The sequence below is a fragment of the Serinus canaria genome, chromosome 18, assembly GCF_022539315.1.
Source record: "Serinus canaria isolate serCan28SL12 chromosome 18, serCan2020, whole genome shotgun sequence".
In the NCBI taxonomy this organism is placed as follows: Eukaryota; Metazoa; Chordata; class Aves; order Passeriformes; family Fringillidae; genus Serinus; species Serinus canaria.
In genome coordinates this window covers 418,595-444,542 of record NC_066331.1, presented here as the reverse complement: position 1 = coordinate 444,542, position 25,948 = coordinate 418,595, and the positions used below count along the sequence as shown (strand labels likewise).

At 63.5% G+C, this 25,948-nt stretch overlaps 2 protein-coding genes across 9 annotated transcripts; both read left to right on the top strand.

Annotated features, from left to right (window-relative positions):
- Nucleotides 1-62: 62 nt before the first annotated feature.
- Nucleotides 63-10,106, top strand: USP36 (ubiquitin specific peptidase 36). 3 transcript variants are annotated; one of them, XM_030233026.2, is made up of 20 exons: nt 63-187; nt 525-813; nt 878-1,102; nt 1,793-1,903; nt 2,166-2,268; nt 2,869-2,936; nt 3,306-3,376; nt 3,728-3,810; nt 4,107-4,227; nt 4,491-4,631; nt 4,947-5,047; nt 5,255-5,393; nt 5,610-6,275; nt 6,851-6,954; nt 7,403-8,041; nt 8,279-8,421; nt 8,754-8,918; nt 9,177-9,292; nt 9,372-9,504; nt 9,588-10,106. In XM_030233026.2, exons 1-20 carry the CDS (start codon nt 185-187, stop codon nt 9,590-9,592), a joined length of 3,426 nt encoding a protein of 1,141 aa, XP_030088886.2. In that variant the 5' UTR covers nt 63-184; the 3' UTR covers nt 9,593-10,106. The 3 variants fall into 3 exon arrangements, with proteins under 3 accessions (XP_030088886.2, XP_050837304.1, XP_050837303.1); XM_050981347.1 differs by having other exon boundaries at nt 93-187; nt 7,547-8,041; XM_050981346.1 differs by having other exon boundaries at nt 94-187; nt 7,544-8,041.
- Nucleotides 10,107-10,199: 93 nt separating this feature from the next.
- On the top strand, nt 10,200-25,855 carry CYTH1 (cytohesin 1). 6 transcript variants are annotated; one of them, XM_030231121.2, is made up of 13 exons: nt 10,200-10,289; nt 18,644-18,726; nt 19,395-19,459; nt 20,104-20,170; nt 20,335-20,453; nt 20,755-20,835; nt 20,927-21,039; nt 21,113-21,261; nt 21,357-21,469; nt 23,758-23,836; nt 23,935-24,006; nt 24,322-24,476; nt 24,698-25,855. In XM_030231121.2, exons 1-13 carry the CDS (start codon nt 10,262-10,264, stop codon nt 24,774-24,776), a joined length of 1,203 nt encoding a protein of 400 aa, XP_030086981.1. In that variant the 5' UTR covers nt 10,200-10,261; the 3' UTR covers nt 24,777-25,855. The 6 variants fall into 6 exon arrangements, with proteins under 6 accessions (XP_030086981.1, XP_050837301.1, XP_018774383.2 ...); XM_050981344.1 differs by lacking the exon at nt 10,200-10,289 and adding an exon at nt 10,723-11,882; XM_018918838.2 differs by lacking the exon at nt 10,200-10,289 and adding an exon at nt 12,135-14,170 and having other exon boundaries at nt 21,357-21,468; nt 23,760-23,836.
- The last annotated feature ends 93 nt before the right edge of the window (nt 25,856-25,948 follow it).

Genomic DNA, 25,948 nt, shown 5'->3' with positions numbered 1-25,948 from the left:
CGTCCTGCCTCGGTGGCGCCGGGCTCGCAGCGGGCGGAGCTCGTGTCTCCGTTGGCTCTCCCGAGCAAGGGGCGGAGCGCCCGCGGTCCGGGCTGCGCCGGGCGAGGCGCCGCGGCCGCCCCGCGGGGCCGGGGCGGAAGGAGCTGCTGGCGGTGTGGCGACACGTGCGTGCGGCGGGACCCGGATGGTGAGCGCTGCCGGGACCGGGCGGGACGGGCCCGGGGACGCCGGGGCCTGCGCCCCCGTCTCGCCGCGCTCCTCGGCCCTGCCGGCGGGGCCGCCCGTGGGGAGCGGAGCGCCGGGGCCGGCCGGGCCGCATATGGCGGCGGCCGGGCCGAGACCGCGCGGCGGCGGCTCTCGGGGTCGCGGGTGGCGGCGGGGGCTTTGCGGTGCCCGCGGCGGCCGAGGGACCCGCCGAGGGGGCCGTGGCGGCGGCCGGCTGCTCTGAGAGCCGGAGCGCCGCGGGAGCGGCCTTGCCTGGCCGGTGCCCCCCGCTCAGCCGCCCCTTTCCGCCCTCTCTGCAGCCGCGGCCGCCGGGCCCGCCGAGCCGGCCGCCCACGGCGATGATCGCGGAGAAGCTGCGGGAGGCGCTGGAGCCGGGGCGGCGGGAGGCGGCAGCTGAGCTGGGCCGGCCGTTGGCCGCCGCCGCCCGCTCCGTGCTGCAGCAGCGCATCGAGTTCGTGCCCGCCCGCCGCGGCCTGGCCGGGCAGCTCGGGCACCTGCGGGACAAGTACGAGCACATCGGGGCCGAGGCCATCGGCCGCCCCCTCGGCGTCACCGGCAGCCTTCCCGAGCGGCCGCAGAACCCCCCGGGTAAGTGGAGAGGGTGAAGGGACCCCCCTGTGCTCCTGCCCCTCTGACTGTCTGCTCCCCGCAGGACACAGCCATGCCCCGCCGAGGGCCCCGGGGGACGGGATCCCCCCTCCGCAGAAGGTGCTCTTCCCAGCCCAGAGCCTCTCCATGAAGTGGGAGCGGGTCCACCGGGTGGGCGCCGGGCTGAGTAACCTGGGGAACACCTGCTTCCTCAACTCGGCGCTGCAGTGCCTGACCTACACGCCGCCACTCACCAACTACCTGCTCTCCCGGGAGCACGGACGGACCTGTGAGTGGGGACCGGGGTTCAGGGGGCCGGGAGGGACAAGCAGCGTCTGCCTGTGCTGTTCACAGTGCTATGCTCAGCACCTCTGTGCCTGGCTCTGTGAGGGAGTGCAGGTATCGGGATGCGCCTCCCCTGCTCTGCTCCTTTCTGCCTGTTTCTCTGTCAAGAGGCTGTTCCTGGGTCCTACTCACTTTTCCAGGCCATAGCAGTGTTCCCAAGCTTGGCAACTTTGTCTCTGCTGGGTGTACCCAGGACTAAGATGGGCCCAGTGGGGCCTGCTGGCTTCTTGGGGGCTCAGCTGGCGGGTCCTGAACAGCCCCTGACTGTGGGGAGTGCAAAAGAGCAGCGTGGCAGGCACTGCTGTGAGCTGTCACCACAGTTAACACACAGGCCTTGCAGCCCCATCCATAGCATTGCCTGTGGGATCTGCCCCTCAGGGCGAGCTATGGGCTGGCCCAGTGCATACCTGGGACCTGTTTTCTATCAATGTGAACGCTGTCTCATCTGGGGAGCTGCCCTGGCTGCTCCTGTGATGGGCTGTGCCAGCTGGGATGGCACAAGCTGGTCCCCATGTGGCATTGAGCTCACAGGGAAAGCTGAGTGTGGCTGAGCTGTATGGGACCAGAGATCCCCTGTCCTGCCTCCATCTCTCCTGGGTTTGTCCCCAACGTTGTGTCGTCTCTCCTGTTCCAGGTGCCCACGGAAGCTTCTGCATGATGTGCACTATGCAGAACCACACAATTCAGGCGTTTGCCAACAGCGGCAATGCAATAAAGCCACTCTCCATCATCCGAGACCTCAAGAGTAAGGAGGGCTGCCCCCCCCATGATTAATGTGGGAGCAGAACTGTTGGGATTGGGGCATGTTTTGGCAAACAGCTCCACTGAGATGGCTCATGGAGCCTTGGAGTGCCTGGAGCCTTCTTGGGCTGCCAGGGCCTTCCTCTGTGTCATGAGTCTGGTGTCTGGTTTGAGTTGAGGGGACTCAGACCCTGGAGTCTGCCCCAGGGAAGGCAGGGAGGGATGGCATCTGTTGCAGCATGTGCTGAGTCCTCTCTTTCTTGCAGAGATTTCCCATAACTTGCGCTTTGGCAGGCAGGAGGATGCACACGAGTTCCTGCGGTACACCATCGATGCCATGCAGAAGGCCTGCCTGAATGGCTACACCAAGTATGTGGGGCCTGATGGCCCATCACTGCTCTTTGCTGTTCCCTTGCTGGTCCCCTGCACTCACGGGAGTGGACTGTGGAGTGAACATGTGCCCCAGGTCAGCCTTATTGTGGGGAGGTTCTGACTCCAGGGGCCTCGGGTGTGGGGTCCAGCTCTGCCCCTCAGGGACAGGGCTCTGGGCTGTTGTTCACCTTCTGCTGACTCCTTCACCTCAGCATAACTGCAGTCCTGCCTCCAAATCCCGAGGCTGCTACAGGCTGGGATCACATCCCACTTCCTGAGGGATACAGGCCTACTTGTTAGCTCAGCCCCAATTCTGTGGCTGGGCAGCTTCCCCCAGACCCTTTGTCCTGGGAAGCACTGTCTCTGCTCTGAGCTCCAGCCAGGAGCTTCTGCTTCCTCGAGAGGAGGGAGTTTGTTGGAGCCTGGTGTCACCCCTCAGCTGGGACACAGGGAGAGTAGTCTGGCAGTGGCTGTGACTTCCCACTGCCCCTGGGGCTCCACAGCCCAGCCACTGGCCAGAACACAGAGGGGGCTGTCCTGAGGGTCCGACAGGGTTGGCTGCTGCAGTGTGAGAGCTGTGCTGCTGTCTCTCTGTAGGCTGGATCGCCAGACCCAGGCCACAACTCTGGTTCACCAGATCTTCGGTGGTTACCTGCGGTCCCGTGGTGAGTACCAGCAGGCTGGGCTGGGCCTGGGCAGTAAAACCCTTTGGGAAAACAGCTCACATGTTTAACTCTACCCAGAGCTGCAGTCCATCAGTCCTGCAGCACCTGTGGGGCACCACCCCTGCTGTGGCAGTGGGAAGAGCTGCTGCCTGCTGGTCCCCAGCTCACTGCCCTCAGCAAAAGGAGCCATGTTCCCAGCTGTCTGGCAGCACCTGCTTCCCCAACACAGAGTGGATGTGCCAGCCCTCCTCCCTGCAAGGCTGTCAGTCCTGGTGCTGACATCCCAGAGCCCAGGCCTGGGCTAGGGGGATGCTGCAGCTGTCTGTGCCTTGCTGGGGTGTGGCAGGGTGTGCCCATGCTCTTTTGCAGTGAAATGCTTGGAGTGCAAGACTGTCTCGGATACCTATGACCCTTACTTGGACGTGACCCTGGAGGTCGAGGTACTGCTGCAGGGTTGGGGATGGGGCTTTCTGCTCTTGAAGGGGATGTTCCTGCTCTGAGGCTCCCTAACCTGCAGACAGGTGCTGGCAGTAGGGATGCAGCTCTTGCTGTTTTTCCTCCTTTCCTGTCTCACGGGGCAGTGCCTGTTGCCTGAGCCGTGACCCTTCCGTGCAGGCTGGCAGTGCTGTGGGGCAGAGCAGCCACCACGCCGTGCCAGGGGCAGGCTCAGGACTCTGGGGCAGCCTGCAGCCTTGTGCTGTGTGCTCTCTCCTGGGCCAGCTCCTCTGCAGGGAGTGGGGCCGTGCTGTGGGCAGGCCCCACGTGCCCTGAGCTCCACCCTGTCCTTGCAGCGAGCCGCAAACATCGTGCGGGCCTTGGAGCTGTTTGTGAAGCCAGAGCAGCTGGGTGGGGACAACGCTTACAGGTGCAGCATGTGAGTGTGGGCTGCTGGGGCATAACGGGCTCCATGGCTGTGCTGTGGCAGGGCTGCCACAGTGTGGGAGGGCTTCTGTGCCTGCTGCGTGGCTAAACCATGAGGTGCAGGGCCTGTGATGAAGCCTGCTGCTCCTCAGCTGCCTTGTCTTCAAAGGCATGGCTGTGGGGAGGTGTCTGGAGCAGTGCCCGGTGCCAGCAGCACCATTCCCATCGGGTTTGCCATTGCTGTGTGGCCAGGGCAGGCAGCCATGTGGATGTTGGAACAGCTTGAATAGCCTGAGCTTTCCTGGGCAGGTGCAGGAAGAAAGTGTCAGCCAGCAAACGTTTCACCATCCACCGAGCCTCCAACGTTCTCACCATTTCACTGAAACGCTTTGGCAGTTGCGGCTCTTCGGGTGGAAGGAAAATCACCAAGGTGAGAGCTCAGTGATCCACAGCCAGGGCTGTGTCCTGGCCCGAGGTCCTGCCCCCGAGCAAGGCAGGAGGTGGTCCTGGTGCAGTCCTGCTCCCAGTGGGGGAAGTTGGGCTCATCCTGGCATCTTCCTCGCCACAGTCTCTGCCTGGGGAGAGCCTGTCCCCTCCCTCAAGAGATGGGACACGAGCTCTGCTTCAAGAGTAGAGCTGCTCTTGCTCTGGCAAGAAAGCCATGGCAGCTCCTGAGATGTCTTCTTTCCACAGGACGTGGGATACCCTGAGATCTTGGACATCCGGCCCTACATGTCCGAGCCCAAGGGCGATCCCATCACGTATGGACTCTATGCAGTGCTGGTGCACTCTGGGTACAGCTGCAATGCTGGGCACTACTTCTGCTATGTGAAGGTGAGCCTGGGATGCTCCCTTGGGACCCTGTCTGGGCTGGGACCTGGTAGATGCTTGTGGGTCCCTTCAGGGTGCAGAAAGGAGGGTGCTTGGCAGGGTGGCTGGTGTGGAGCACTGGACATGGGGCACAGACTGCAGGAAACAGGAAGGTCTGCCCTGACAGAGCTCCCTGGCCTATCTGTGGGTTTTGGGGAGAGAAGCTGTGATGATGGGTGCTGTTCCTGCTGCTCTGCAGGCCAGGAGGCTCCTTGGCCAGACCCTGACCCTGTTCTCCTCAGACACAGTCTGACCATGCTCCATGTTCTCCTTCCACAGGCCAGCAATGGGCAGTGGTATCGAATGAACGACCATGAGGTCCACCCCAGCAACATCAAGGTGGTTCTCAACCAGCAGGCCTACGTCCTATTCTACCTGAGGTAAGAGAGCATCCTGTGCCTCCTGGTCCCCTGCCCCCCCCCAAGGCCCCTCTGTTTGTGCTGGCCCAGGGTGGGGGGTGCCAGGGAGTGGTCTGGCCCCTTGTCATGGTTTGCTGTAGCACCTCACCTCCTCCAGCCTCCTGCTCCCCTTCCTCGTGTGTGCTGCTCACCCACGTCCCCACGGCTGATGTGCTTTGCCTTCCCCAGGCTGGGCAGCCCCAGGAAGAGCTCAGCAGGGCCCATGGCCACAGCTGCCTTCAGCCCACCCAGCTGCACTCCCAGTGACTCCAAGCCAGTGAAGAAACCTGCTATTAATGGGACCCTGTGTGTGCCACCCATGGGCCCGGTGAGTCCTGAAGGTTGGTGCTCCCAGGAGCTGCTGCTCCACGGGTCCTGGGGGCTGCAGGCAGGCCAGGAGGTGGATGAGTGGGAGGGTGTTGTGCAGGAGAGATCCTGATCCTGCTGAACCCAGGGATCCTGGCTGGGCATGGGGAGGGTGATATCACTGTGTCTGTGGCTCCTTGGCTCTCCTCACTGAACTTCTCTCTTTCTCCATGTCTAGAAACAAGATAAGCTGCTGGGGAAGGGGCTGCCAGGTCCAGGTGATGTTGGCATCCCTGTCGCCCGCAGCTCTCCTGGGATGGGGTCAAAGCTGACAAACGGAGTTGCTCTGTCAAAGCTACCCTTTCAGACCCCATCATCCAAACTGCCCCACAAAGCCACCCACGAGGCCACCCTGCTGGGCTGTGACACAGGCCAGAGGCCCAAGAAGCTACAGACACCTGGCATGTCCAGAACAGGCTTCCATGCCACCAGCACCATGTTCAGGGCCAAAGCAGGGCTGCCCCCACAGGGCTCAGACAGTGAGAAGCCACCTACCTCATCCAAGCTGCTGAAGCCCAGCCAGGAGCCCAGTAGCTGCGGGGCGATGGCCAGGACCCTGAAGAAGAATTCCTGGGGCAGCACAGTAGGGCAGCTGGCCAAGGAGACCCACAGGGCCAAGAGCAGTTCCAGCAGCTTCTGCACCTCTCAGGGAAGGGACTCTGGCACCCACCTCCCTGCTGGCCCTGGTACCAAGCCAGCTGTCCCTAAAGACTCTGACCTGGCTGCCCCCAGAAGCTCTGGGACAGCCCCTGTGAAACCCTCCCCGCTGGGCAGCGCTGCCCTGGAGCGGGGCAGCACCACGGCACCACTGCTGGCCAGGAAAACAGAGCTCTCAGCCAAAAAGGTGAGTCTGAGCTTCTGCCCAGAGACTCCAGCCGACCCCTTGTGCCTTCTGAACAGGTTATGTAGGGCTCCTGCTGACAGGGGTGGCTGGGGAGAGCCCCCCAGCTCCAAACCCAGGCTGTGGTGGCTGCTCCCCCCTCTGGGTCGGGCTGTGGGAGCAGGCCCTGCTGTGTCCACATCCCTGAGTGATGCAGGGGATGGCTCCTGCCTCCTTGCCTGGGACAGAGGGGTGACTGTGCCAGTCCCTGCAGGGGGGGCCTTGGCACCTTCTTGGTGTCATCTGTCCCCTGGGGCCAGTGGCAGGGAGTCGTGCCACAGCAGGAGGGTGTGGGGGTTCCTCCTCCACAGGCAGTGAGTGGGCTCAGGAGGGTGCACAGGGGTTCCAGGTCTTTAAATTTCTCTCCTTCCTTTTTTCCTTAGTTCTAACTGAACACACTTCTGATTCTCCCACCCCCCACTTCCCTGCCCCTGTCTGTGTCTGTTCTCCTCCCCTTTCTCTGGGCTTCCCTTTTTCTCTTGGCTCATGGAAACCTTGGTGTTAGACCGCCAAGATTTTATTTATGTCAATAACTGCAGGGCAAACCCTCTCAGAAGGTGAGCGTGAGTGACCACCAAGCACAACCCCAGCCCTCAGCCACCACCCATCCTGACTCCACTCCTGGGCCTCTGGGCAAGTCCAGGTAAGCAGTGCCATTGCTCCCAGGCTCCCACATGGCAGGAAGGCCATGGGTGCTCCACGGGGTATCTGTGTGGCCTTGCAGCCAGCTTCTCTGTTCTCCAGAGCTGGCAGGGCTTGCTCCAGGTCTGAGAAGAGCTGACTTCAGCACAGAGTGGGAGGGAGCTTTGCAGGGCCTGACGCTGTACTAATGTCCCATGGGATCGGGAGGCACCAGCCTGGTGTAGATCTTTCTCTGGGTGTCTCTTGTAGCCTTCAGCACCAGCATGTGCTGCAGCAGCACCCACTCATTCCCAGTCTTTGTGGGACCTGTGAGTGCTTGCAGAGCAGCCTCTGATTCCCATTTTGTGGACAAGATGGCAGCTGTTGGGTGTTGTGCTTCTGCACCTCAGGGGAGGGAGGAAGACTGGGGCTTCCAGGCTTTCGGATCAGCCTCTTTTCCTGTCCTTCAGCCTGTCCTCATCTGCTCTTGACCTTCCCAATCCTGAAAAGCCTGCCTTCAGCTTCGTGCTCAACTTGCCTGCTCAGCACCCGGCCTCGCTGCTGACCCGTGCTTGCACTGCCCACACTTCACACCACCTTCTTTCTGGCAGCAGGGAAACGGGGTCTGGCCAGCAGGAACCAGAGGGTTCCTTCAAAAAGAAGCGAAGGAAGAGGAAACATCGTAGCACAGACTGGAGCTCCTGTGCTGTGGCTGTGAAGGACAAGGATGAAGTCTCCAGTCCTCCCAAGAAGGAGAGAGTTGTTTCTGCAGAGGACTTCAAGGACAAAGACTCCAGGCTCCCCAAGAAGGAGAGCATTGCCTCTCAGAAGGACTTCACTGATAAAGACTCCAGGCCCCCCAAGAAGAAAATTGTCTCTCCAGTGTCTGTCATGGGGAAGGAGGTGGCACACAAGGGTCTCAGCCATGGTCTGGTCTGTCAGGACATGAAGAGTGGGCCCAAGCAACATGTGCCAGAGCCCAGTATGGGCCTGGGCATGGAGCCAGCCTCACCCCTCAAGAGGAAGAAGAAGAAAAAGAAGAATAGGAGCAAAGACAGGCCTTTGAAGAAGACAGAAGAGTGCAGCTCTGGGATGCTGTCTTCAGACAGGTGAGGGACGAGGGACGTGTGAGAGCCTGAGGTCAGGCTTCCTGAGTCAGCAGTTTCTCATCTTTGTGCAGGTGGGATGTACCTCAGCATGCATCCTGCTGACCACCGGATCCCTGTGGGTGGGTTCACCTCTCCTGGGTGCAGCGCAGCTGTCTCTGTGCCCTGTTGCTCTGTGGGAAGCTCAGACTCTCCTGCTCTGGTCTGGCTGGTGTGAGCTGACCCTGCTGCCTTCCCCAGCTCCAGGACAGCTGAGCCAGAGCCCTGTAGGACACATCAGAGCGTGGAGGCTGCAGAGCACAAGCACCGCAAACGCAAGAGGATGGAAAGCCTCAGCAGCCTGGCTGCCAGCACTGTCCCTGCCACAACTGCCACCACCCCAGGTGTGACCCTGTGCCCTGTCTGGTGTCTGGCAGGGGCAAGCCAGCGGCTTGTCTGCCCAGGAGCCCCCTTGGAGCACTGCTGTGCCATCCCCAGTGCTTGCTGGTCCCACAGCTGCCTGGCAGTGCCTGTGTCCTGTGCCCTGGAGGAGGAAATGGGGACAGGCCCCTTGACTGACCCCCAGGACAGGCACTAGTGTGCCCAGACACCCTCAGCCATGAGGACTTTGTCTGTCCAAATGGTGTTACCTGGGACTGGATCACTTTGGAGAGGGAGGGACATGGTAGCTGCCCTTGCTCCCCCTGGCTCATCCTCACCCTGCCTCTTTCTGCAGTGGCAGCACATCCCAGTGACAGCCAGGCTGGGGATGAGAGACCTGCCCTGGCTGCCCTGAGCCCAGTGGCCAGCAGCTGGGCTGGCACAGCTCCTGAGGGCCAGGAGTCCAGTGTGGTGGCCAAGCTGCTCCAGAATTCCTTGGACAAGGCTTATGGCAAACAAGGTAATCCTGTCTCACCTGGGTGGGCAAACAGCTGTGCAGCCCCCCTGCCCTAAGCCCTGGGTGGGGGCAGAGCCCCCCAGCTCTGCAGGGCCTGAGCTCCCCGACCCCAGTGCAAGCAGGGGCTGCTGGAAGCGGGCAGGTGTACCCTGGCGTGGGGCTGGCACAGGGTGGGCAGCAAGGGGCTCCAGCCTCGGGCCTGGTGCAGGTGGGTGCAGCGGGGCACAGGCTGGTCCTTCTGCTGACTTCACTGCTCTGCAGTCTTGACCTGGCAGGGTGAGATTTCGGCCGTGAGCCAGGATGCCATTCGGGACACAGCACTGGCTCAAAGCAAGACCGTCATTGACGAGTGGGACCAGGAGTTCGACAAAGGAAAGGTGGGTGCTGGTCTGGGGCGGGCGGGAGGAGGCTGGGGCCTCTGCACTCTGACCTGAGCGCTCTCCTACCTCTGCACAGGTTAAGAAATTGAAGAAGATGAAGCAGGAGCGGAGGAGAGACTCAAATCCGTTCCAGAAGTTGCAGAACAAGCGCAACTTCTGGTTGATGTCACATCCTGCCAAGATGGCCAGCCTGGGCCACCGGCTCTCAGGTGAGTGAGCCTGGGGGCACAGCGAGCCTGGGGGCTGGGGGGTGGCAGCCTGTTGGGGGCTGACACTGCTCTTTGCATCGCAGGTTGAGATCTGCATCCCCAACTGCTCAGGGAGCAGTCCCGGGTCAAGGACCGAGGGCAGCACTGTCCTGGGAGCTGTCGGTGGAGCACACTCAGAGAGGAGGGAATACAGCCACAGCCCTGGGGTTGTGCCTTTTCCTTCGGGGAGCTGCTTTCCAGCTGCAGAGGAGCCTGCCCACTCTGCCTTGCCTCCAGCCTGCCTCGGCCGGGCTCCTCCTCGTCAGCTTCTCCGTGCCTCTGCCCCTCCTGCCTCAGCCCGCACCTGCGGGGGCTCCTGGCAAGTCCCTCAAGCCCGTCCCTGCTGCTCCATGCTGCTGTGCCTCCCCTTGCCCGCGTTACCGACCCTCACTCCATGACGCCCCATCCCCTGCACGAGCTGCATGGAGAGCCTCCCCCGGCCCCGTGTCGGCGCGGCCCCGTGCTGGCGCGGGGGCACCGGGGGGATCCCTGCGGGGCCGGAGCGCTGCCGCTGGGGCTGCGGGCATTGAAGGATGGAACCGAATAAATCCCGGTCTTTGTCACTCGGCCGTGGTCGGCCGCGATCGTGAGGGGCGAGCGGCGGGAGGGGGCACCGGGGCGGGCGGGGCATGCCGGGCTCCGCCTCCCGCGTCACGTGGTGCCGGCCGTGGCGGCTGCGGCGCGCTCGTCACGCGGGCGGGGCCGGAGCGGCGGCGGGATGGAGGAAGAGGAGGGCGGCGGCTGCGGTCAGTGCGGGCCGGGGGCTGGCGGGGGGCTTTGGGACACCCACCTGGCCCGGGGCGAGGCGCCGGGGTAGTCTGTAGTCCCCGCTGGGCGGCGGCGACTCTCCCGGGCGGGGCGTGCTTGGGCCGGGCCGCTCCCAGGTGCAGGACCGGGGGCGGTGGCATCGGGACGGGCGGGGATTCGGCGGCGGCGGGACCCGCGCCCGCAAGTGACAGAGCGGCCTTGGCGGCATCGTGCGGTCGGCGGCGGAGGAAGAGCCCGGCGGAACTGGCACCTGGTGCCCGCCGGCAGCGCGGGGGGCGGGCGCGCCGCGGGACCGCCCTCCCCGGGCCCGCGGGGCTCCGTGGCCCGCTGCCCGCACCCCTTCCGTCGGCCGCTCCGCTCGCACTTTGCTCCGGTGCTCCCCCGGCACTGCCGAGCCCGGCCCCGCAGAGCTCGGGGCAGGATGGCCGCGATGTCGCCTGCTGAATGTCACAGCCCCCGGTTCGGGAGCTCCCGGCGTGTGCCCGGACCCGCTCCCTGGGCGGGCCGCGGGGGCTCGGCGGTTGCAGGGTCTCCCCTTTCATGCCCGTGCATTCTGCCCTCCGTGCCCGCAGAGCGTTCCTTCCTCCCGGTGCTGAGGACGGGACTGGGCAGGGAGACCCTGCCTGGGCCTGGTCTGTCCCAGGCAGGTGCCCATGTGTCGGCAGGTGGTTTTCCTTGGACAGGGCCTTTGCTGAGGGAAGACTGGAGTCTGAGTGAGGACTGGGGCCATGCCCCCAGTGCTGGAGCCGTGCTGGTGACCATTCTTCCTGGGGGCAGCTGGTGCCAGCCAAGTGCCACTGCCGGCAGTGCCGGTTCGCGGCCGGTTTCCTGCCCAGCCGTGCGACACGGCCGATTAGGAGCTGCTGTTCCACCCCAGCAGTGACAGTGCTGGGCTGCGAGGACTTCACCGTGTGAGATAAGGAAGGTGCCGGCCCCTGCGGCCTGGCTCGGGTGTTGTCAGATGCAACCCATTAGCAGGAGAGCGCCGTGGGGAGTGGTTCTGCCAGCAGCCTCTGGTGCTTCCCGGAATCACCTGGAAGACATCCCGGGTCATCTCTCAGCATTAGAAACGTCCCGCTCATCCTGGTGCGGTGGACGCAGGGAGTGCACAGCTGCCTCCAGCCCCTGCCACTGTTCCTGTGCTGGGGGCAGCACAGCCCACAGCTGCCCTGAAGCCCTTAAGCTGAGTTGGTTTAGCCAAGGACATTCTGCGAGGCTGTAGCGTGGTGGAAACCGACGGCGAGTCTCTTTCTGGTGGGATTGTGCTGACGCCAGTGTCTGCCCCACGGCTCATGGCCTCTCTTCAGCCGTCTGCCTCGGCAGAGAGCAAATCCCAGGGCGAGCAGCTGGCGGCACAGATGTGTGCTCCCCCTGCTCCTGCCGGGGCGTGGGGCTGCATTCCCACCCCCTTCCCAGCATCTCCCCGTGGGGACAACAGCGAGACTGAGCCCATCCCAGAGCAGAACTGACCGAGAGCAGTGGTGTGGCTCAAACGCCTCTGGACCGTGGGGAAGAGGTGTCCTGGTGGGGAACCATCCTGGCTGCTCCTGCCTTGCCGAGCTGCAGCACCGGTGAGAGGATGTGGGGAGCACAGTCCTGTCCTGGCACCGTGTCCTGAGCTGGGCCCCATCACGGCTCATGCTGGCCCCAGGGAGAGGGGGATTGGGCAGTGCTGGTAATCCCGCTGCACCCAAGGGATTACCGCTCACTCTGGCCTGGGGATTAAGGGATTTCTCTAAGCGGGGTTGATGCAGCCTCCAGCAAAGCAGCTTGTGCCAGGGGGGCCTCGCTGTCTGGGGCGGGATGGGTGTGTGATGGCAGGGTGGGCTGTGCAAGGTGTGGGGGATTCCCAAAGAAGGGTGGGCTGCCAGCTCTGCAACAGGCTGGCTGAGGGGCTCCTCACCCAGGTAGTCCCTGCCCTCCTCACCGCCAGCCTGCAAAGTCCTGTTTTGCCAGTGGGTGCTGGCATCCCTTTGGTACAGGCTTGGCTGTCCCATGCTGGGACCATGGCATGTCCCTGAGCACCAGGGAACACTGCTGGGGGAGCTGCTGCTGATGCCCCAGCCCTTTTCTTGCACAGTGTGGGGTCAGCCTGGGCAAGTTGGTGGGCCCAGCCTGGAAAGCCACTCTTCCACAGAGCTCAGGGCTGGACTCCCAGGTCAGAGGCAGAGAGATAGTGCTGGAGTAGCACCAGGCTTGGAGAGCAGAGCCAGGAACTTGGGCAGAGGCAAGTGCAGTTCCTCTCCTGAGATGTTTAGGGTAGAGAACAATGAGCCCTGCTGCTGACACTTGCAGTCATGTCAGGGCTGTAGCTGTGGTTTGTAAACACCCCACCTTACCTGGACAGGGTGCAAGGACCCAGCCAGGCATCCAGGTCACCCTGTGTGGGAGATGCCACCTGGCCCTGCCTTATCCCAGTCACAGCACCCATGTGCCTGTGTCACACTGGGGTTTCTCCAGATGCCAGTCCAGGCCCAGGGAGGTGCTTGTACAGCATGTGCCCAGCTCAGCCTCCCCTACGCCCCCGGCTCCCTTCGCTTGCTCTTTTGCCTCCTGGTGATGTGGTAACCACTCCTCTGGCCCCTGGGAAAGGGGAAGTGGTGTTGAAAGCAGAAGGTCAGTCACATCAGCACTGAGTGCCTGGCTGGCCTGTCAGCTGCCCTTCACTCTCTCCTCCTTTCTCCAGTCACACTGCTCCTGCCTGCCAGGGTGCCCTTCCTCACTGCCCACCCCGTCTGGGCTTCTGCCTGCCCTGCTCAAGTTACTCTTGGCTCAGCGATCCCCATGGATGCAGGGGCGGGTGAGCGGAGCTGTCGAGCTGCTCCTGCCCTGACAGGCCCTGGGGTTTGTTACTCATGGCCATGCCCTGTGCTCAAGATCGCTCTTGCTTTGAGGAAAGGAGCTGTCAGTCCGGTTGGATTTGCTCAGTGCCTGTGGGGTGGGAGGCTGGGAGGGTGTGAGAGTCTGTCCGAAATATCCGAAATATATTGTGCATTTCCCCAGCTCCACAGCTGTCCCCCAGCCTGGGATCCCAAGGCACGACCTCCGGCTCCTGCTGCAGGAGCCCCCCACCCACCAGGGCCGCAGCAGAGTGGGCAGTGCCTCTGGGGCATGACCAGAGGCGTCTGCTCGCGCTGGCACGCAGGGTTGGCTGAGCCTGTCGGGCTGGGTCAGGGCTGGGGCTCGGGCCCTGTACCCCAGGAGCGGGGGCCGTGCTGGCACCCCCGCTCTGGCACCGCTGCGCTTCTCTGGGTGCACCTTCCTTCATGCGGCGCTCGTTGCTATGCGACCGCCGGCTCCTGATGCTTAATGCTCTAATACGGAGGGATAAAACCTCTCTAAAAATACCCCGCTGCCGGCCCCCCGCGGGGGCAAGGGGGCTGCCGGGGGGCAGGCAGCTCGGGCAGGGGGCTGCTGGGAAGTTCCAAAACTCCTCGTCCTCCAAGTGGCTTTGAGGCGCCCGCTGTGGCTCCGGCGGTGGCACGGACTGGTGTGCCGGTGCGGCGGGGATTGGCTGGGGCTGGCGCGTGGGCTCCTGCGGCTGGAGCTCCCCTAGCAGAGCCAGAGCCAGCTCCAGACAGAGCCGGGACTGCTCCGGCTCCCCTGCTCGCGCCCTGCCCCAGGCACTGGGGAGCTGCCCTCGGTACTGGCTACCTGCCTAGTACCGGGGAGCCCATTGCTCGGCCACACGCACCTGTCTGGCCTCTGTGTGCTCCTGCCTGACCTCTGCCTGTCACTGCCTTGCCCTCCCGGAGCTGGTGGCATCCTGCGTGGGACCCCCGCAGCATGGGGACAGTCAGCGAGCTCTGCGCCTCCAGTTTCCAGGCGTTCCTCTGCCCCTCGGTGGCTGCCAAGGCAGGTAGGCACTGCGTGCCCCCCTTCCCTCCGTGCCGCGGGGTTCCCATCCCCCAGCAGACACGGCGGGGCCCATGGCTCCAGCTCCATATGGCTCGGGCTCCATATGGCTCCTGCTGAAAGCAGCACAGAGTGTCCTCACAGCCTCACTGCCTCCTTCCTCTGCCGGCCTTCCCAAGCTCAGGCCTCTGCAAGCCGCGGGCCTCTCGCCTGGCATTGCCCTGGCTGGAGCTGGTGCCATGCTGGGATGGGGGTCCTGGGGAGCCAGCAGTGGTGGCTGAGAGGTCACAGGCAGCACAGGATGGCCGTGGCAGGTCCTGCCCTAGCCCCTCTACCCTGCCCTGCCCCAGGGAATGTGTGAGCGCTTGGTCGCCCTCATCACAACAAGTGCCGGTGGCTACAGAGGGCAGGGTGGCACTCTCCAGAGGGAATTCTGTGGGGGAAAGCCCAGTTCCTGCCACGCTGAAGTGTGTGCTGAAGGTCAGCCTCCTCTGTGACCTACTGCTGTCTGCTGGCTTGTGCCCAGCTGTGGGACTGGGGAGCTGTGCAGTGGGGCAGGGGGTTGCGGGACCCCCTTGGCCCCAGTCCTGTGGTTGAGCTGGGCTCTGCTCCTCTCAAGGCCTGGCATCATAAGCAGTGCTGGGAGCAGGTGAGGTGCCTGCCTGGCTGCATTCCTTGCACATGCACAGTGTCTGTAGACATGGCTGAGCTGGTGCTCACCCAGCCATGCTGGAGGCTGGGGGTCTGTGCGTGCGAATGTTGGAGCCTTGAGCCACTGGGAGTGAGGTAGTGGCTGTGGACGGGGTTCTTTGGTGGGCTCTGGGTCAGGGAAGCAGGATTAATTGTGTGTTGGGCAGGGCTGCACAAAAGCAGGAGAGTGTCCTGAGCACAGGGTCCAGTAGCCCAGAGGGCCTGTCCCCAAACCCTCCTCCTGATGCACCTCAGCTGTTGGTGGGGAAGGATGGGGCTGACGCAACCCAGGGTGTGCACATGGTGAAAACAGGATGTGGTGTGAGGAGACAAGCAGGATGTTTCTGGGGGCCCCACGGGACCCCACCAAGGGGTGGAGGTGGTGGCACCCGCAGCAGCATGCAGAGACCCTGGGCTCATCCCCATGGCCTGCCTGACCCTGGAGCTGTTGCCCCTCTGGTGTGGTACAGCATGGGCCAGCAGCAGGGCTGGCTGCTGTGGTGGCTCAGGGGGCTGAAGGACACCCCGAGGCTTCTGCAGCCCACCCTCCCCTTACTCCATAGCTGGCATTCTGGGTGCTGTGTCTCCATCTCGTGCTGCTGAGCAGGATTTAGCTGAGTCAAGGCAGCCAAAGCTATTGCAGCCTCTCAGGCGACTTGATGGGCACAGGGATGGGGACAGGGACGTGCTGGGGTCGCTCCCACTGCAGGCGCGGCCCCACAGCACCCGGACTCACCACACAGGGGTCCTGTGCAGAGCAGAGGGGTCCTTACAGACACCCCATAGCAAGGGGGCAAGACAGTGGGGAACAATATCCCATGAGGGCTGGCATGGCTCCTAGTCCTTCTCCTGGTTCCAGTTCTTGTCCCAGCCAGCTGTGGGAGATGTCATGGAGCCTGTGGAGGGCAGCGGGCACCGGCGGTCCCCAGGGCCAGCACAGGGCCTGGACCTGCAGTGGAGAGGTCTGGCTGAGACGGGGGAGCTGCAGGGCTGGGGGTCCGCTGGGCTGCTGGAGGGGAAGGGAGGGGAGCCCAGCGCTGCTCACTGAGCTCAAGACGTGCCGTGTCGGGTGTCCTGGCAGGCTCCGAGGAAGGAAGGGCTGGGCCGGGCCAGCCCAGGGGCTGCCTGCCCGGGACCCCAGCACTGGGCGTACCCCGGCCCTGAGCCAGGGAGGGGGAGCAGCCCTGGCGCCCGTTTCCCACCCAGCCGGGAGCACAGGAGTTAAGGTGCTGACGGCCCTGGCTCATGGCGGCAGGAACAGGGTGGTGCTGGTGCTGGCTCCTGGCGAGGCCGGGATGACGCCCGAGAGGCCGCCGAGCTCATTGGTACGGGGGCCCTGAGTCACCGCGGAAGCACCGAGGCTGCAGGTGTCCGCACCCGGCACGGCCAGCGGGGCCGGGGAGGGCCCTGGCACCATGGTGCTCCGGACAGAGGGACACGGTGAGCCGGGCCGGGGCGCGGGGGGCCGGGCGGGGGTGGCCGGTGGCTCCGTGTGTGCGCTGGGGCCGAGGGTGAGGCCGGCAGGACCCTGTGCGGCGGGGCTGCGCTCTGGGCGAGCCGCGGAGGGGCTGCGGTGGCTGCTCCGGGGTGAGCCCCGAGCCCCGTGGACAGATCCTGCTGCTCCGGGATAGGATCCTGCCGGGGGAACCCCCGCCTTCCTGTCCTGGTGGGGAGGCCCGGCCGTGCTGGGATCCTGCAGTGTGGTGGGTCCCTGTGTGACTTCTGTGCCAGTGTCTGTTCCAGCCTCCCATCCCCCGGCACTGCTCTGCCTGCCGCCAGGCTCGCTGGGGCTCTCTAGGGTAGCTGTTGCGCAGAGCTAGGGAAGGGTTAATGCTGCCTTCCTTCCCCAGAAAAGCTCCTGCGTCTGGGGTTTCTCTTCCTCTGGCTGCTGCTGACATGGCTGGGCTGCTTGTCACGAGTGCTCAGTCTCCACCGGGGAGGGACCTTCCGGGGCTCTGGAGCAGCCCTGCCGTCCTGCCCTGCTGCCCTGCAGCGTCTCATCTGCCCCACGCCTGTCCCGGGGCTGCCGGGACCCCGGCTGGAGCCCCTGTCCTCTCCCAGGTGGGCAGGAAGAGGCATTGCTGAGGGCTTTCCTGAGGCCTGGCATGAATTTGGCTTTTCCTGCAGCCGCACCGGGAGTCTGGCAGCTGGACAAGAGGGTCCTGCAGCTGGGCAGGAGGGTCCTGTGGCACAGGCAGCAGCCCAGGGATTTGGGGGTTTCTGTGTCTGATGTGCGGGTGTGACACAGCTCATCCCTCCCGCTGCGAGCCTGGGCTTGCCGGGCGCCCTGGGGCCTGGCACTGGGGGCTGGTGCTGGTGGGAATGGTGAGAATGGCGCTGGGGCGTGCAGAAGGTGCTGGGATGCATCGACGCAGCTCTGGTACTGTAAGTAACTTTTAACCTGGTGCCACCACCTGACCTGTCTGGCTCAGGCTTCCCGACATGGGAGACCGAAAGTATTGGGAAGTGTTGGTGTGTCTGAGGGATGGTGTCGCAAGCCGAGGCGCCTCAGCCTTGGCAACAGGGGGCTGTGAGGGAGGAAGCTGATCTGACCCAGAGCAGAGCCGGGGAAGTGCTGAGCTCAGAGATTCAGGGTGCAGGGTCACTCTGGCAGCTCCCACTGAGGCAGCGCGGGGGGAATTGATGCACAGTTGAGGACAGTGCTGGTCCAAAGGCACACGGTGGCTTTGGGCCCTGGCGTGGGGCAGTGACTGCCCTGGGGACACTCTGGTGAGTCTGGGCTGGTGGCAGCGGTGGCTGTGTACATGGTGGCATGTGGGACCTCAGCGGGTCAGGGGGTAGTGCTTGGGGCAGGGGAGGATGGTGACAGCTCTACAGACGCCTGTTCCCAGCACCCCGCAGGGCGGGAGGTGGGGGTGACACAAGAGCTGAGCTGGCAGATCCTGCTGCCACCTCCCTTGGGGACAGCACTCTGGAGGGAAGGTGTTTTGGTGTCCTTGCAGGTGACCTTGGTGCAATGCATAGCTGGCAGAGGTGGGAGACATGAGCATAGTAGGAGGGCTGGGAGCACTCTTGAAGGAGCCGGTGAACTTGGGGACTGGAGGGAACAGGAATGGAATACCTTGTCACCGTGAAGCAAGGAGGTCACATGCCAAGGAGCACTAGGAATGCTCCTGGAGCAAGGGGGACCATGTGGTGGCCCTGGGCAATGGTGTCGGGGAGGGGGTATCTGGCTCCCCAGGGTGACAGGAAGGTGTAGATCTCATGGTGTGCAGGTGAGGTCTGTCTGGAGAGTGCACCAGCTCCAGGCTCTGCCCCAGAATAATGAATACACTGCAGAGGGAGCTGCAAGGGTGGCCAGGACCTGGTTGATGTTTGGGGCTGACCTGGCGCAGCAGAACAAGCTGGAGGGCTGCAGGTCGGTGTGGAGCCTGTGCTGCAGGGCACAGCAGAGCAGCCTGGCCATGGGGAGTGGAATGGGCACCCACACCAGCCTGGCTGGTGCAGAGCAGAGGGAAAAGGGACTTGGGGGCCAGCAGGGCTGGCAGAAGCAGTGCTGGAGGTGATGCGGGGGCCTGTGTTGGTTCTCACTCTGCAGCTGCCACAGTCTGAAGGAGCAGATGCCCTTGCCCTCAAATTCCTTTCATGCCATTGGTGCCACTTGGCCTCTGTGTGGGGCTGGGGACGCTGCTCGCCAGCCCAGCTCCTCCACGTCCTGCCTCCACCCCGGCCCACAGCTGCTGGCTGGGAGCAGAGGCTGTGCCAGAAGCCTGGCAGGCCTGATTGCCTGGAGCACACGTGCTGACCTGATCGTGTCTCTGCTCAGTGCCCAGTGACCTGACCCCAGAGGAGTGCCAGGAGCTGGAGAACATCCGCCGCCGAAAGCAGGAGCTGCTGGCTGACATACAGGTATGATGCCCAGGGACCCACACACTCCCCCTGTCCCTGGGACAGCAGCCTGGCTGGAAGGGTTCCTGGAGCCCCATTCAGCTGCCCCACAGCTCTTCCTCCAAGGGGCTCTGGGGACAGGGTCCCAGCTGGGATGTGGTCCCAGGTGGCAGCCAGCTGTCCCTCCCCAGCCAAAGCAGCCATGCCTTTTCCTGTCCCCTGCAGTGCTCCAGGCTGTGCAGTTGTGCCAGTCTGTGCCAGCCCCTGCCTGGCACGGGCAGGGACCATGTATCTGGGCCAGGCCACTGCCCTGGCAAGTGCCTGTGAGGTCGGGGCTCATCTGGGACACTGTCAGTCGTGTCCCTGATTAAGACAGCAGAGGCTAATTACTGCCATATGCTGGGCATGATCTGAAGGGATTAGGGGTAATTTTGTTAACCTCTGAATCTCTTCCTTCCTGCATGCTGGGAGCGTGGCAGTGCTGCAGGGATTAGCAGTGGGGGGCAGCCAGCCCCACTGCCGGTGCCCTCTGAGCTGGTTCAGCCCCTGGGCAGTGCTTGGGGGTGGGGGGGAGAAGGGGGAGGGAAGGAAGGAGGGGCTGTGGGGGGAGTGGCGCTGTCTCCAGGGCTGGGAGCTGGAGGGTTTGTGGGGGAGGCTCCTCCTTGTCTCAGTGCCCCCTCTCCCCACAGCGCCTGAAGGATGAGATAGCAGAAGTGACGAATGAGATCGAGAACCTGGGCTCCACGGAGGAGAGGTGAGTCCCAGCACCATGGAGCCCCCTCGGGCTGTGCAGGAGCCCTGGCCCACGAATGCTGCTGTGAGCAGCTTTCCCAGGCACTCTGAGCTCCTGGGAGCAGGATTCCAGGATGATCTGCTGCTCCCAAGTCTGTTATTCCAAGCCCCAGCCCCTCTGTCAGCCACAGCCACTGGCGAGCTTTGTTATTCTGAGCTGGTGCAGTCAGTGCCAGCCAGGATCAGGGGGCCCGGTGGGAGCTGACTCCCAGCATCATTCCCAGTTACCCACTGGGGCATGAAGACTGTCCCCTTCTGCCAGCCCCACTGCTCTCCCCAGAGCCCTGCCACAGCCAGCTTGCCCAAGCCTGCCCGTGTCTGGGTGACCTGACAGGTGCTCTGCCTGCACTCCCTCTGCTGAGGGTGACCCCAAGGACATGGGGTGGCAGCTCCACTCTGTTCTGGGGCCTGGCAGGCCGAGAGCAGCCCCAGGCCACAGTGTGGGGCAGACACAGAGCAATGTGTTGGCTTTGTCCTCCGTGGGTCCAGTCTGGGGACCTGGGTCCTCTCGGGCCAGGCTGACCCTCCCTACGGTGCACTGCCCCAGGGGCTGCACAGAGGCAGTGGGGCCTGGCTGAGTGCTCAGAGCTGCTTCATGCCTTGCAGGAAAAACATGCAGAGGAACAAGCAGGTGGCCATGGGCAGGAAGAAGTTCAACATGGATCCCAAGAAGGTAGTGTGGGATGGGGAGCAGAGCTGGTTACCCACCTCTGGGGGTGTGCACGGCTCTACCACTTCCCACTCCAGGTTGCTGGGGCTGGGGCAGAGCCAGCAGCCAGGGCAGGGGCTGGCAGGGGCAACCACAGACCCTCAAGCACCTCTCTTGCACCCCTCCAGGGCATCCAGTTCTTGATTGAGAATGACCTGCTGAAGAACACGTGTGAGGACATTGCACAGTTCCTGTACAAGGGAGAGGGCCTCAACAAGACAGCCATCGGCGACTACCTGGGCGAGAGGTGCACTGGGCTCGGGTTTCCTGGGGGGCTGTGGGCTCCTGCCACCTGAGAGATGGGACAGTGCAGCTCTGAGCTCACAGAGCAGCTCACTGGGGGTGCCCGGGGTGCTGGGGGTATTCGGTTCATGGCTGGCTCTTGCAAGGGGGCGATTCGTGCAGACCGGACCGGATCAAGCAGGGGGTAGCTGCAGCTTTCCCCCATGCATGAGTAGAATCGGGAGAAGGGCAGGGACAGTGGAGCCACTCAGCAGTCACAGGATTGCTGATCACGCATCCCTCGTGCTCTGGCTTCATTCCCACAGGGATGAGTTCAACATCCAAGTCCTGCATGCCTTTGTGGAGCTGCATGAATTCACTGACCTCAACCTTGTGCAGGCCCTGCGGTGAGTAAGGGGCTGGGAGCTGAGCGTGGCCCGTGGAGGGTGCTGGGGACCACGGAGCCCCCAAATCAGCAGCACAGCTCACTCTCCACAGGCAGTTCCTGTGGAGCTTCCGGCTGCCAGGGGAGGCACAGAAGATTGACCGGATGATGGAGGCCTTTGCCCAGCGGTACTGCCAGTGCAACCCGGGTGTCTTCCAGTCCACAGGTGAGCGCCTGTCCCAGATGGTGTGCCTGGTATCATCCTGCCCCACAGCTGACTTTCCCCTCTGCCCCTGCAGACACCTGCTACGTGCTGTCCTTTGCCATCATCATGCTGAACACGAGCCTGCACAATCCCAACGTGAAGGACAAGCCCACGGCAGAGCGATTCATCGCCATGAACCGCGGCATCAATGACGGGGGGGACCTGCCTGAGGAGCTGCTCCAGGTGAGGGCCAGGGCCAGGCTGCAAAGCTGGCCCAGAGCAGGGCCCACCACGGGGCTACAGGGCAAAGCAGAGCTGATTCCATGTCATTGTACCAGAATCTGTATGAGAGCATCAAGAATGAGCCCTTCAAAATCCCCGAGGATGATGGCAATGACCTCACCCACACCTTCTTCAACCCCGACCGGGAGGGCTGGCTCCTGAAGCTCGGTGAGTGCCACCAGCAAGGGAGGGCGGGCTGTCGCCAGGGTGCAATGCCCCTGGGCTTCCCACACCTTTGCCTGCTGGCCTGGCTCTTCAGAGCATGAGGAGGCTACAGAGACAGGCACAGCCTTCATGTGAAAGGCAGCTGTACATCTAGCCCTCCATCTTCCCTTGGCTGGGCAGCAGGAGCAGACTCAGAGCTGATGAGGCCCTGCAGAGCGGCTGGGTGGGTATCCTGGGGGATTCTGCCTTTAGGTTGGTCAAGCCCCTGGGGCACAGAGCTGGTACCAGGGTCTGGTGTCAGAGCACAGAGACCTCGAGGCCCTTCAGGTCGCCGAGCCGCAGCAGGATGTGGAGCAGGCCCCCGGGAGCAAGCAGCAAGCTGCCCCAGGCTGCGTGCATCCCCCCTCCGTACCACAGACAAGCCCTGCCTCACCTTCCCACAGCATTACCACCTCGCATCCCGGCTCCACATGCAGGCAGCATGCATGGCATCCCTGCTGCACCGCCCGGCTCCGCAGCCGGAGCCTCTGCACCCTGGCTCCTGTGGCTTCTCTTCTTGGCACCTCTGGGGAATCCTCTGCCCGGGTTTAGCAGGGGGAATGGGTGGATCGGGGTCCAGGGGAGTGTTTCCCCAGGGTTCTGCCTGGGGTCAGAACTCCTGGTACATGGCCAGCCCCTTGGGAGGGGAGAGCGAGAGCTGCCTGCTCCCTGCCCAGGGGTGGGGAGGCACAGGACAGCACCAGGCTCTCCTGTCTCTGACTGGAGGGGCCCTGCGCACCCAGGTTCAGGTTGGCACCACTGTTGGGGTGGCAGAGAGGCAGCAGAGTGGCTGTGGACCTCAACTGTCTTGGGGGGCAGGAAGGACCCTGCTGGTCAGCCAGGGGGTGGAGGGAGCCAGGCCCTGTCCCCAGCAGCCAAGGAGCTCCATCCCACAGAGCCACAGTGAGCCAGGGCAGTCAAGCCCCCACAGCTCTGCCGCTGGCCCAACCCCTCACAGCTTCCCTGCTGCAGCCCGGCCCCACTGACCCGCAGGGCAAGGGGGGGCTTTGGGGTTCCTCTTTTTATTTTTTTTCTTTTTTTTTTTTTAATTTTCTTTTCTCCCTCATTTATATGTTTCCATGATTTTGGCTCTTCCTTTCCTTGCCCCCAACTCCAGGAGGTACGTACCCCTCTTCCCTGCTCTGCTCACACTGCTGGGGCTTCGTTTCCTTTGCGTTTTTAATTGCTGGTGATGAGTCTCATTGCTGCTGCTGTTGCTGCTAACCCCACACACCCGGGGACCTCGCCTGCTGCAGGACAGCCCCTCTCCACCTCCAGGCAGGGATGTGGGGTGCCAGCCCTGCCCATGCCATGCGTTCCCAAGGTCTGTGGCCTCCTCTGCCACCCCAGGGGAGGACAGGGCCACAGTGGCACCTTGCCGCCCACCCAGCTGTGCACCACCATGTCCACAGACAGCTCAGCCTGGCCAGTGGGTCCTTGCCTCCGGTGACACAAGGGATGGGGACAGGTTTTGGGACTCCTCAGGAGAGGCCCCAGCCTTGCACGGGTAGTTAGGGTGTGCCAAGTGGCTGGAGCTGGACGTGATCTGTCTGCGTGGTGCCCTGTGCTCAGGACTCTCAGCAGTCCCCATGAGGCACCAGCACTGCTCCAATGCCTGCACCCCAAGGTGTCGGGGAGCATTGGTGCTGGCCCTCAGAACTGCTCTGGGGCAGGGACAGGGGTGGGCTGCCAGCTGGCAAAGGGCAGCAGGGGCCACAGGGCCTTCCTGGTAGGGGAAGGAGATGAGCAGGACCCCCAGTGTAACACGGTGGCTCCTGGTGTCCCTGCCGGATCCAGCCTGCAAGGGTGGGTGCTCGTCCTGCATTCAGCACTGCTGCAGTGGCTGCGCTGGAGGGGAGCTGGGCCCAGGTGGGGGGAGCAGGGCAGCTTCTCCCGCTGTGCTGGCAGCCGTGCAGCTCGGCCGTGGCCTTGGGTCTGCCTTGCCCGGGGTCCAGGATGAGTGGGACCGTGGTCAGGGTGGACAGAAAGTCCCCGTGTGCTCCCAGGGAGCTGCCTGGCCGCAGTTTCCTCTAGCTGTGCCGAATCTGTGTTTGGGTGGGAGCGGTCCCGCCCTCGCCTCCATCCTCATCCGTGCGCTTCCTGCTCGGGTGGGTGCGGTGTGCGCTGCCTGCTGCTGCTGCCCGCCGCTGCCTGCCTCTGCTTGGCTCTGTGTGTCCGCCGGGGCTGCGCTGCTGGAGCCCGTGTGCCCGGCCCGCTCGGCAGGGCTGTGCCCGACTGGCCCTCTCTGCTCCCAGGAGGCAGGGTGAAGACGTGGAAGCGGCGCTGGTTCATCCTGACGGACAACTGCCTTTACTACTTCGAGTACACAACGGTGAGTGGGCTCCTGCAGGGTGAGCTGGGCTGGGGCAGGGAAGGGGCTGCACTGGGGGTGTCCCGCCCCACAGCTAAACATCTGCTTGGCTGCACCAGGATAAGGAGCCCCGTGGCATCATCCCCCTGGAGAACCTGAGCATCCGTGAGGTGGAGGACTCAAAGAAGCCCGTGAGTGCTGTGGCAGTGTCCTTTGGGGTTTGGGGGCAGCTTTGGCTTGGGCAGGAAAAGCTGGGAGGTGTTGCAGCACCCCAAGATGTCCCCAGGAGGGGCAGGGGGCCCCAGAGCAGTCACTGCCTTATCAAAGTGGGGCTGGTCACCACAGGGGCACATGCAGGGCCAGGGGGTGACAGTCACAGTGTGTCATTCCTCTCTGCCGTGCTGGGGTGGCTGTGCCAGGGTGTGTGGCTCTGCTTTGTCCTTCCCAGTCTGGGCTTCCCTTTGGAAATGGGGGCTGTGTCTGAGCGGTCTCTCCCTCCCTCCCAGAACTGCTTTGAGCTCTACATCCCTGACAACAAGGACCAGGTGATCAAGGCCTGCAAGACAGAGGCAGACGGGCGTGTGGTGGAGGGGAACCACACCGTGTATCGCATCTCTGCCCCCACGCCTGAGGAGAAGGAGGAGTGGATCAAGTGCATCAAGTGAGTGCTTGGAGGAGCATGGGGGGCCATGGCACTGGGCAGGGGCACAGCAGGGACCTGCCTGCTGTTCTGAAGGGGACAGTGCTTCCCAGGGCATCCTGCAGGGATGGGGGAGGAAAGCTTCCCCAGGGATATAAAGGGACCTGCCTAGGGCCAGGCCAGGCAGGTGGCACCCATCCCTGCAGCAGCTTGGCCTGACCCAGCCCTTGTTCCCCTGCCAGGGCTGCCATCAGCCGGGACCCCTTCTATGAGATGCTGGCTGCCAGGAAGAAGAAGGTCTCCTCCACCAAGAGGCACTAGCAGCCAGATTGGCCCTGCAAGGCCAGCCCAAGTGTTCCCCTGTCATGGGGGCATGTGGGGTGGGGGCCACGCTGCACGCTGGCCCTTGAGGCCCAGGGCCCAGCTTCAGCTTAGCCATTTCTTAACTGTGGGGGGAGGGAAGGGGCATGGGCATCTCAGTGACTCTGGCCCCCCATCACTGCCTCATCACCTGACAGCGTCCTCACAGGCTCAGGTTAGAACATGGCACCCCCTGGGAGCCCTGGTCTCAGCACCACGGGCACCCTCCCTGCCTCTGACCCCCAGCAAGCCTTTGGCCACATGGCACTGGGTCCCCACAGCACCCATGTTCAGATGCTCTTGGGGTGGCAGGAGGGAGAGCAGCTGTTGGTGAGCAGCTGGCGGTTTTGGGGTGCCACAGGTGCTGGGGTGCAGGCTGTCAGCCCCAGGGGGGCCCTGCAGAGATACAGCTCCTGGCCCTCGTTGTAGCGGGCCTGGGTCTGTCCTGGGCGTCCCCACGCTGCTGCCTTGGACCCTCCCAGCCACCCCCTGCACTGGAATGGTCCCCAGACACAGGAGGGACGAAGGGCAGGGGCTGGTGCTGAGCAGTGGTGCCATGCAGGGCGGGGATGTGCCCTCGCCCAGCTGTGGGAGCTGCGGCTCAGATATGGCAGCACTCGGTGGCATTGCCCCAGCACATCCTTGTGCCATGGCCTCGTGCCAGGGCGGCATGGTGCCATGGTGGAGCCTGCCCTCAGGATGGCTGCTGCTGGGGGTCTGTCTGGGTGGGGGCTGTGGCCCCAGCTCTCTGCCTCACAATCGCCTGTGTCTTGTCCTGTCCCCATCCCCACGCACGGTCTGGAGGCGCCTGGATCAGTATTAGTCTATTTATCAGAGGTGTAAATACTCCTGTATAGTTTTCTCCTTGTAGATTATTTTGTATGTGGGTGGTTCAGTGCAGAGGCCTCACAGGAGTGGGGCGGGTGGGCAGGATTTTTTATTCTAACCTTTTTTTTTTTTTTTTTTTTTTTTTTAATTTGCCATGGCCTTGTAAACTAGTGCTGAAGATCAGCAACAAATAAATACTTGCACCACGCTTCCCTTGGCCTCCTGTACTCTGTGCAGCTTGAGGTGGGCAGGAGTCCCCTGGCACTGTCAGCCCATGCCCTGTGCCCAGCCTTGGACTGGGCTCA